Source organism: Anneissia japonica, unplaced genomic scaffold, assembly GCF_011630105.1.
Source record: "Anneissia japonica isolate Jap-2015-1 unplaced genomic scaffold, ASM1163010v1 scaffold2652_len1590060_cov184, whole genome shotgun sequence".
Classification (NCBI taxonomy): domain Eukaryota; kingdom Metazoa; phylum Echinodermata; class Crinoidea; order Comatulida; family Comatulidae; genus Anneissia; species Anneissia japonica.
The window spans coordinates 1,190,696-1,202,198 of record NW_022699919.1 but is presented as its reverse complement, the minus strand read 5'-3'; the positions used below and the strand labels follow the sequence as shown (position 1 = coordinate 1,202,198).

The 11,503-nt window shown below is 35.6% G+C and overlaps 1 protein-coding gene across 3 annotated transcripts in view; it reads right to left on the bottom strand.

Annotated features, from left to right (window-relative positions):
• The window catches only part of LOC117103209 (DNA topoisomerase 2-binding protein 1-like), a 45,733-nt gene that overhangs the window by 28,991 nt on the left and 5,239 nt on the right, over positions 1 to 11,503 (bottom strand). For 2 of the 3 annotated variants that reach the window (XM_033243749.1, XM_033243751.1), the window contains exons 2-8: positions 8,373 to 8,515; positions 6,532 to 6,671; positions 5,459 to 5,591; positions 4,958 to 5,065; positions 2,332 to 2,405; positions 1,662 to 1,789; positions 750 to 815 (exon numbers count right to left, since the gene is read on the bottom strand). In XM_033243749.1, coding sequence (XP_033099640.1) covers positions 750 to 815; positions 1,662 to 1,789; positions 2,332 to 2,405; positions 4,958 to 5,065; positions 5,459 to 5,591; positions 6,532 to 6,671; positions 8,373 to 8,438 — 715 coding nt within the window. In that variant the 5' untranslated portion in view covers positions 8,439 to 8,515. Of the gene's footprint in view, positions 1 to 749; positions 816 to 1,661; positions 1,790 to 2,331; positions 2,406 to 4,957; positions 5,066 to 5,458; positions 5,592 to 6,531; positions 6,672 to 8,372; positions 8,516 to 10,654; positions 10,863 to 11,503 lie in introns of all 3 variants that reach the window. The other variant, XM_033243750.1, reaches the window with a different exon arrangement.

The following is an 11,503-nucleotide window of genomic DNA, read 5'->3' as shown; positions in this document are numbered from 1 at the left end:
CCTGTAGACACTCTGTCGCCACCACATTACAGTCAATTAAATCAACCAAATGAAATATGTCTAAATGCACTACAGTTATACATACCTTCAGTGATACACAATGTATTTTCCACCTCCTAGCAAAATCATACTTTTGTCCTTCAAGAAAACATTAAAACAAATTACAATTAAATTTGCCAAAGTCAACTTTGCTTAACTCGAATAATAAGTATATTACATATAATAATAATAATAATAATAATAATAATAATAATAATAATAAAATCTTATTTTACAAGCTAAATCGATCTGTAAGTCAAATTTTATCTTGAAGTCACACAATTTTTCAATTCCATTTTGGATTCGACTTGGGCAAGTTCAACTGTAATCACCTCACAAACAATGATTGGGCCTATCACTTGGATTGGAATTATTTTTTTGGGGCTAGACACACCAAAGAGGATAACCCATGAAAGATATATATCCAGTGGGATTTTGCACAAAAGTGTTTATCTGAGATAAAAGTCAGAAGTCTTATTTCACTTCTGGTTGTGGTGAACTGGCCGTAACAAGAAACAATCCTGTACTCTTTACTGAAGAGGGTAATGTGTTCCTCAACATTCACATAGGCCATTTTGCATTTTATCTGATATAACATGATGTGCCATAGAAACTTGCATTCTTAAAGTGAGACAACTTGAGACAAATTATTAAATATTTCAGACATATCATGAATATTACTGTACTTGCCGTCTTATCAAGTCACTTACCTTTTGGTGTACTCACAATAAGGTGAGTACATTCGTGAAGTTTCAGTTCACCTGTGTATCGCCCACCTGGAGGAGGAGAATTAAAGTTGATATAAATATTCTCAAACTCAGATAAGAACACTGAAAAGAATACGTACATTTACCATATCTTTAAGAGCAGTTTGGCACCGCCAATACACTACAACTTCTCAACATTAAGGCCAGGGTTCAATCTCTCGCTATGCATTTCGCTTGTGTCCTTAGGCAAGGCAATTTACCTACAGTTCTCCCTCTCCACCCAATAATAAAAGTGGGTAAAGGTAAAGGTAGGAGAATAACCCATAACTTGCAGCGTCATTGTGCTGAATTGTGTATGGGCGTGGTCCGTGACTACCTAGCTGCCGTAAAGAGGCGCTTTTTGGCAGATACATGTTCACATCATTCCACAACAACAGGGCTGAAATGAACCATAACATCGGGGTAACCCCCTACTCTTCCGAAAGATGTAATGGGTTCTTTAAAGTGCACAAGAGCCAGTTGTATACACTGGACCTCCATTTTAAGTCCTTATCCGAGAAGACTTGGTTCTACCAACCGAACCATGGGTGAGGAGCGGCTGGAACTAGCGCCGATGTTAAGGCTGTAACTAGCGGCGCCTCTGTCTTACCACTCGGCCACTGGACTCGCCTCAAACACATAGTAAAGTTTGCAATCATATAATCATAGCAATTACCTCTCCCTAAAATATGCTCAACTTTTATAATATCTCACATTTTCTCATTCTCATTGCCTTGAGACTATTTTTTGCATTAGGCACTTTATAAAAGTATTACTATTTTTATTTCATTTGTACCCTGTGAATTTCATTTGTACCCTGTTGTTACAATGACAATAAAGAATATCGTATCGTATCGTATTATTATTACTACTTACCATTCTCTTCTGTTAATCTCTTCACATCTTTTCTGTCCTGATGTTCTAGGCCTGTTACACAAATAATGCAGCCTTTGAAGATAGGACATTTGTGGCAGTGGAACTCCGGATCTGTTGCATCTACATGGCTACAAGTAGTAAAATTAGACTAATATGATTAGAATGCTATCATTAATTATTATTATTATTACCTCCTCTAAAGGAGGTTATGTATAATTGACCAAGTCTCTCTGTCTGTTAGCAAGATTATGCAAAACTAATGAATGGATCATCATAAAATGTAGTGGAATGGTATAATAATCAAAGAAAGAGATGATTAAATTTCAGGAAGAAAAGATCAAAGGACAACTGCTGTATTTCAAAACATTTTTCTTGCAAATAATAATTGTATTTCACGCTCTTTATAAACATCAGCTTCCGTGATGACCTCATACAGGTCAAACAACAACTGCTTTGCATCCAGAACATGCCAATGATCTCAGCTAACTCCGTGGCAATGTATTGTAATAGATCATCACGGTTACTGATCCATTATTCGGAGTTACTAACACAGTTTTCATGGCCAGTTAACACCAATATCATCAGATAAATGCCTTAACCAAAATGATCTTCTGCCGTGTAAACGTAATATTATTATTTATGATAACATTATTATAATTGTCAATATTACCATTGTTTTCCTGCCTTCCAAACTGCATACACCCATTCTGGCAATACTACACTTTTATTAAGACTTACTGCAACCTGATGCATAAAAAAGACAAAGAAGAATGTAGACTACTGCCTTGAATAATAACATTAACCAAAATCATAGCCTCCCCACGGTAAGATTTTTCTTTGAGAATGTTAAGTAGTACAGGGTAGTTTGAAACCAACCAGACCAGACCAAAATTTAGCTATCGAATAACAAACAATTTACTACAATAGCCTGACAACAATGTGAACAAATTTACAATTTCACCTAAACAAGAAATGGGAATTATGATGGTATTAAGCAAATTTACAAGTAAAAGTTTGAAACCAATTAGACTTAAAAAAAACTAGTTATCATGGTAACAACAATTTACTACTACAATAACACAACTACATGAAAAAATATTACAATTTCACCTAAATTACAAATTCTTATGGGAATTAAGATGGTATTAATCAAATTGATAAGTAAAAGTTTGAAACCAATTAGACTTAACAAACTTTAGTTATCATGGTAACAAACAATTTACTACAATAATACAACATGAACAAATATTACAATTTCACCTAAATTAGAAATTTTTATGGGAATTATGATGGTATTAAGCGAATTGATAAATAAAGGTTCAAAACCAATTAGACTTAACAAACTTTAGTTAATAAATAAATTCTGTCTTCTTACCATCTTGCATTCTGCACCAATCAGAAAACAATCAGACTTACCAAAATTTAGTTATCGTGGTAACTGCCTAAATTACCTGATTAGTGAAATATTAATTTTGCAAATGAGCAATTAGCATAGTCACACATGTACCAAAAAAAATAGGCTAAGGCTCAGTCTTCTTGCATTCTGCAAAGTTTAAAACCAGATAGACTTAACAAACTTTAGATATTGTGGTAACTAGCCTAAATTTCCGGAAAAGTGAAATATTAATTATGCAAATGAGCAATTAGCATATTCACACACATACCAAGAACAATAGGCTCTGTCACTTATTACCATCTTGCATTCTACAAAGTTTGAAATTAATCAGACTTACCAAACTTTAGTTATTGTCATAACAAACAAATAACCAACAATGACAGTAACAAGGACCACATGAAGAAAAACACAGGAAAAAATAATAGCCTCACCAGAGCTTTGCTCCTTTGGGGAGGCTAATAATTAATAAAAACAATAATAATAACGTAATAACAATAACAATATCACTATTAATAATAATGATACAAACTTTTATATCAGACAAAAGTCCATAATATAAACAAATACAACAAAAGAGGCAAGTGGACAAACAATAATACTGTTTTATAACTATTAACAACAAACTATACCAATAATGCGATATCTATACAGGGTGAGCTTTTCTTCATTTATAAAAAAAAAAGCAGGAAAACAAAACAAACAAAAGCATAAAATCATCAACTACATTGCAAAAAACAAGCTGAAATTGAAAGCCAGTTCATACACAAACAAGCAAAATCTGAAACTAATACTAGTGCAAGCAATTTAAGGCTTACTTTACTATCAGTTGCGTATCTAGGGCAGACATGCCAACCATACAAGGCCAGCAAGAGGAATCTGAAAAACTTCTGAGCGGAGCTTTGGCAATGTGAGAGGAGTATTCCTAAGACATGGTGCCATTGTGATCGGATTCTAAAATGTAACTGTTTGACACACAACAGCAATACCGCCTGGCAAGACTAGGCCATAGGCCTGGGCAGAAGATCAACACCACACCAATCACAACAAGCGTACCGTAGGCATCACCTGCAGTAGTTTTGATTTCAAACTGACAGGATATTTTCCATTATTATCTTGCATGTTTGCGTGTGTTTAAGCTTCTTTTTTGGAGGAAGCTCAACACTACTACTCGTTTTTCGGTACTGCCTAGGCCCACATCTATATCGCTCTCATCAGACTCCATTTTAGACTGTTGTTGTTAAGAAATCAGTAACCCATGGAGCACTATACAGTTCAGAGTGCAGTGCAACTCTAACATCAATTTGGCCAATGAAATTTGTTTTTTTGAAATCAGTAGACCGTGGAGCGTGAATTAATTTTTTGTATACAGTTCAGAGTGGAACTCTGACAGCAATTCAGTCGATGAAATTGGTTTTTTTCGAAATCAGTAGACCGTAGAGTGCGAATTACTATTTCGTATACAGTTCAGAGTGCTGTTTTCAGGATGAAATTAAGTGGTCTTGTTCTTATCTAAATCATAGGATTATCATTTTTCGGAAATGTGCGATTTATTTCAGCTGGCCAAAATGCGTAAAAAGCAGAGATTTTCGACCCAAATTGGAGTGCCGAGTTTTGCTTAAATAAACGGAATAACACCGCCGAAAACGGAGTGGTTGGCATATCACAGTGGTTGGTGACAGTCACTCCCTTCCATTGAAAATGTCTGTATCAAAAAAATTTGAGACCTAACGTCCCCTCACTTAATAATCAAGCACCAACTCCACCTTCTGAACCCTATACCCTCCCCATTTTAAGACTTCTAGATACACCACTGATTATGATACTAACTGTAATATATGCAGCTGAATGATTCAATATTAGATTAACAGTTATATTTTTGAAATAAAACTAATATAATTACATGATACTTCTTGGAACCAACTTCACCTGCCACCAGGTGGGTTACAACATCAGTGAAGTTTCGTGAAACCGTACCACCCATCCACTCAACATAGGTATGGATCTTCTCCTAAAAGCAAAAGATAATATAATTATTAACAAAAATTGCTAATTATATTTTCAATAATGCTCAAAATAATGTTAAAACAATGTATGTGTTAAAGCCAGTCTCCAAAAGAAATTTTTTTTAATATGCTGTACAACTGACTTTTTAATGACACAAAAAGCATATTTGATGAAAAACTCAGAAGTGGTTAATGAGATACAGACTTTTGAATATTTAAAAACTTGGGGAAAAAGTTTCAGAAAAGGGTGGTGCAACCATCCAGTTCCCCGAATCTGAGTTACAGGGGTTGGAACGTCTACAGAAGAACCCAATAAAAAATCTTCTGACTTTCATGGTTATCCTGGCACCGAAGAGATCCATTATTATAATTTCATAATATATTCAACACAACTTTACCCTTGCTTCCTTCTCAATGTTTGAACAGCTGACAACTATGTTCCTCATTGCTATTGAGTACACAGGATGATCTGTTTTGGGAATGGGCTGCCGGAGAGACAGGCAACTGAGAACACACTGTGGGCCCACAATTCTGGAAAGAACAATTGGATAAAAGGTTGGGAAACAATGACAAAATTTACTATTCGCACAATAGTAACAGTGTGATGAGGTTTTTTTTTATACTGTATCAAGTCCAGTTACACACTATCAAATTTTATTTGACAAAACTTGTGACATGCCTACATATAGTCATGGTGACATCACATCATAACCATACATGGCAACGACAAGTCAAACCAGTCACTTGTCACAAAAATCAATTTTTAGTCATTACTACATGGTTTATAGAGTAAAATGAGAGCTATAAAATGGGAAAAAATCATTAACATTTGACATTTCATTATGAAGTTACAGGAATGTAAACACACAACTGTTTAAATAACAATATTTGAGAAATCAGCCTTCAAAATTTATGATTTCAGGAATTTCTTGAGCAGAAACCATCACTAAATCGTTACAAATTCTTGTTTTAGCATTCAAAATGGAGAAAATAACAGTATAGCAGTATACATAGATCTATGTATAAAGGTCAGTATAGTTCAATAAAATAGATTAAAAAAATTTTGACATTCCAGCATGTTTTGGCCATTATCTCTGAAACAGGATTTGCGACGAGTGACTGGTTTGGCGAGTCTGTGCCACATATATGATATATGGGCGTACAATAGTTTTTTGTCAAAGAAAAAATTACACAAGTAATTAATGAATATTGCACTGGGAAGAATATTTTTATTTTTTAAAAGAGCTGAATAAAAATGGAAGAATCAATTGCTAACAAATGAAAATATTCTTTCCATTGCAAGAATACAAAACATTCAATATCTTTTTTACAAAACACACAAAAAAGTTAGGTACTACCTTTCCTCTGAATGGATCAGTCTATTTTTATCGACCAATTAAACATTATATTAGGTAAAGATGTGCAATGGGACAATACAAATGGGACAAAATTCATAAACATAATATTTTACCTGCAACCAAGTGTCTTAATGTGTTCAAATGCAGGCCCTTTGAATGGATCACAGACATACATACACTTGTCATTTTGAGTAAGCTGGAGGGCTTCTTCTTCTGTAATCCATTCTATAGTAAGTTTTGCTATCTCAACTTCCTGAAAAAAAAAAGATTATTAATATCTAAAATATTTCAATCCGACAGTGAATATTATAGTACGCCTTTACTGGAGAATCTTTTTAGGTTTACTCACTTATAAATTTGGGATAGATTGGTGCAATCAAGCTTACAACACCTTGCTATGTATTTTGCTTGTGTCTAATTTTTAGCATGGTAAATTACCAACATTTGTTTGTATTGACCAGTGGCAGATCCAGCAATTAGAAATAGAGGGGGCCTAGAGAGGGGATTTTATAGATGGAGGGTCCAAACTGCCTCAGCACCACCATGGTTGGAGCTGAGGTATTAAATTTTATTTGTCACTTCTAGATAGCTGGAAATCGTAGTCTCAAGACTTAAATTTGAATGTAATTTTCTTTTTCTCTCCCTGAATTCACCTATGACATGTGGATAATATAACATTATGTATTAAAGCTCAACTAGTACCCAGTAGAGAAAGTTGTTGCACGGTCAATCATGCAATAATACAATGTAATCACAGCTCCCCCATCTTGAGAGGACCTGTGCATCTTCAGTGCACTAGCTGGAGATGTAGAGCTGGGAACATGCAGATATAGTACTTGTGTCTCTGTAGTGCCAGAGTATATCTGGGACTAAGCCAATGTAAAAGGACTAGAAAGGTCTGGCAATGTTAAATGTGGTTGTTGCAATATTTTTCTTTTACTACTTATGAGATTTTGGTGGAGATATTGTTATAAAATCTTATTTCTATGTCACTTTCAGATAGTTGGAAATCATAGTCTCAGACTTAAATTTGAATGTTTATTTTCCTTTTAAAGTTGCTGAATGTTACATTCCCTGCTAAGTTCCCACTGGGCTAGGAAAAGGGAAGGGCGCTAGGATTACAGTGTCATTTGACCAACTGCACTATGCGTCCCAGATAAATGAAAGGCCAAATGTTGCTTTGTGTGTTCCTATAAAAAGAATTATTTTTTTACCCTACCTGATGTGTTATCGTATTGAAATACTTAGGAAAAAAATGTGCAAGTAATTTGGGTGGTAATCGAACATGACCTACCTCCAGATTCTACAGTAGGCCTGGTGTCAAAACCGCTAGATCACCGAGCTTGCGCTTGTGTTGAATTCGACTCCCAAGTAGCAATGCTATTTCAATGTGTGTTTGAATCAGAAAAATATTTCTGACGACTGTATAGGTCATAAAAATTCTGTCCTTCCCATAGAGATATAATAAGAATACTAGAGCGCTAACTGCAATGTATTCGATGTTCGAAATACGCAGAGCTATGTGTGTGAACCATCCAAGATGGCTGCCATAGATTCAGCCAATCAAATTTCGCCTAAGCACTATCATTTTCAATGGCGCCCTCAACTTACACAGAAAGTTCAGTACAGCTAGTTACCCGTATGTTTGAAAATCAAGCGTTGCGGTGTATTGGTATAATGTACACAATTTTTTTTTTTTTATTTTTTTTTTTAATAAGATGCTCTACTTGGCCTCTTTTTGGCTACGATACTTCAATAATTTGTTATTATCAATACTAATTATCATTAATGAAATAATAGTCAGTCAGAGGGCTTATTTATGGTAAAAATATGTATACTAAGCCTGAAGGTGGCGCTTTCCTACGACGGCCATCTTGGATGGTACACATACACAACTCTGCATTGCTTCGCCATCTTGTCAGCACTCTAGTTGTTTAATAGCTCTATGTCTTACCTTGGAGGCTCTCAGAAGGTTCTCATTCTGGGATGCCTGATTTCCTTCAACAAATCTTATGCTCATTTTTATTATGGAATTGAAAAACTTGCCAAAATTGTTAGTGACAGCTTCATTGATGACACTAAAACAATGAGTTTTCTCTGAAAAAAAAGGGAACATTATCATTATAATAAATGTAGAATAAAAATTGTTAGTTATATAACTTTTCGGTGCACGCAATTAAAAATTACCAGACTTCTTCTATCGCGTCTTCATATGTTTTTGCACATAGTTTTTTTTTGTACCAAAATGTCATTCGAATATATTTAAATAAACTAGAGGGTGTGCACGCTTACCCTGTAGTATGTGAACGTCGCAATTAGTTTCGATATACAGAACTTAAAATTAACATGATTTGTAACAGGTAGGCCTACAATATTTTGGTCAGAGGCAGCTAAAGCAACGTTTTACTGCTTACTAACAACATAAAACATGATCTTACCACTGCATTTCTGACATTACGTAAACTAAAGAAATAACTGGACAAGATAAAACTGATCACAACGTTCACATACTAGAGGGTAGCGAGTGCCCCCTGTAGTTATTTTAATGTCAACAATACCATCTGTTACCATCTTTCTATAATTTGATGTTGGTTGATATCTCATAGATGCGAATTGTCTTGTAATGTTTGTAGCCATTTACCTTCTCATTGTTCACCATTTAAATTTCAGCTTAGTGGGCATGCTCTGCTGCTGTGGAACACTTGTGAGTCGGGAATTGGTTTTTATGATGGATTTAACACTATAATATTATTTTCCACATTATTCGTGTACACTTGTGTAAATTTTTATTTAGCTTACGTTAGAAATTATTACACATTAAAAAAAAGTATAGTACTGTATGTCTATGCCTAGGCCTATGTAAATTGTTGTCATCTGTGCGCAGTTAGTTTTAGTCTGAGTTGTTGTATAGGCCGAGTTTTTTTTGGTCCGAGTTGTCGTCTGGGCTGATTTGGTTTTAGTCCTAGTTGGTTTGGGCCGAAATGACCTGCTACTGCCTAAGGCCTGGCTAGGCCTGCAGAAGAAGGCCCTCTAGGCTAGGGCCCTAGGTGTAGCTAGATGCAAAACCGATAGAGGACGCTATAGATCGGCAATACAAACATCTCAATAGAAAATAGTGCCTCGACGGAGATAGGATATCCAATGTATTAATTGGGTATTTCGCGGAAATATACCACAATTTGGCCGAATTACTTCCAGATAACTCTTTAGAAATGATTTCCAGACCAAGTTATGGGCTTTTTAAGCGCGCGATTCGATTTAGTAGAAGTTTTTTTGAGTACAACCAATGCTTCATCAATTTTCAATAATAGAAGGAAACCTTCGCTAGTTTTTTGATTACAGGTTTGTTTTCTTCAACTTTTAAACTTTAAGTTAAGTTAGTTTTAAATAATATTTGTGTAGCGATAAATTAAAATAGATGGCATAAAATATCATAATTCTATTGTCTTATTGCATACCGATGCTAGGCTGGGCTCGTACTAATAGAGGGCTTCCCCGTTAATTTTACGGCGGCTACATGTGGGGTAAACAATGTTTTCTCCGCTGGCTACCGTCTTGTCTGAGCTAGAGTTATGAGATTCAATGTAATATATTTTATGTAGAATCTATAAGTTGATAATTATGAAATCTACTGTAATATAAATATATACCAAATTATAATCATTAGTAATTGTCAAGTATTAATTTAGATGAATAATCAAATTTAAAAAGCTTCTTTTTTAAACTCATTTTATTTTTCTGAAATTAATAATAAAATTTATGTAGGCCTATTCTATGAAACAAATTGTAATACTGTAATCTCAATATTATATTATTGGGGGATACTACAAACATTTGAAGATCTAGGGGCAGCAAGCCAGGCAACAGGAGGTTCTGCATCAAAACAGCACATCTTGGATGCAATCTCAAACACATTGACAGACCGCTGTGGTGTAAACAAGGCTGTAAATAGGGAACAGTTCATTTTATGTCAGAAGGTAGCAAAGATCTAAAAGAATTTTTTTGTGGAATGCACCCCTTGGATACGTCTGCGTGACAAATCCATCTCAACATGGGAGCAAGAGATTCTGCCGACGGAACACAGAGCCATGTGTTTTTGACGTAGAAGTTTAAGTGGCGCTCAAAGTTTAATTACTGGCGTCTGCAAGTTTTGCTTCAACAACGCTGTTGGAGTGCCAGCTGAAATAGATGTATTTCTGAAGAGCAGGGGGATAAAAGTTACCGAAATCTTATCACCTGTGAGGGGTAACAGGTTCCATCTTATATTGTAATGCTGGAGCCGTTCACCTTCTATTGCCCCACATTGTGGAATTCCTGACCAAAGTGTGGCCGCCAACGAATAACTTGCAAAGAGCTGTGTTGGTTGATAGTAGGACGTCTGAATACACAACAGGATGCCAAGCTCTTGGCCATAGGTAAGTATGTGTCGGGTCCTTGGATGAGGCTGGAGGAAAGGAACCAAAACATTCTTGATTTAAATATGCCGTTTACGCTTGTTGTAAAAAAATGTAGGAGTGGAAGGTTAACGCATCCTTACTTGTAAGAGGCGAAGCGAAATGCTTGTTTGCCGATGTTCCAGTTTTCGACAACTTAACTACACCTCGTGAAAATGATAAGGAAGTTGAAACATTGTTGTCGAAACTTCTAGACGTTATTCTTGATGATCAGCTGCCTGGTGGCATACATCATGATCCAAGTGAAGCTTTACAACAGCAAGCCAGGTCATTGTGTAGGTAACAAGTTCAGTGGAGAACGAGTATTTGGGCTACTACTACTACTAGCTAGGAAAAGACCACTAGGCCTATGTCAGGAGGGCACCGAATGCAAGTTTAAGCTACATTGAGAGAAAAATTGTGTATAAATCAAACAAGACGTCAGATTGGTTGGCGAAGAAGTAAGTGTAGTGGAAGAACGAGAGGATCTACTGTCGAAGGCGAGACTACTGTGTTTTAAAAAGTAGGTACTGGCTATTGGCACTGCCGCAATGCCGATTTGGTACTGCGGCAGTGCCAAAAAAAGCTGCTGTTTTCTATCGGCACTGCCGCATTGCCAAAAAGTTGCTGTTTTCTATCGGCACTGCCACAG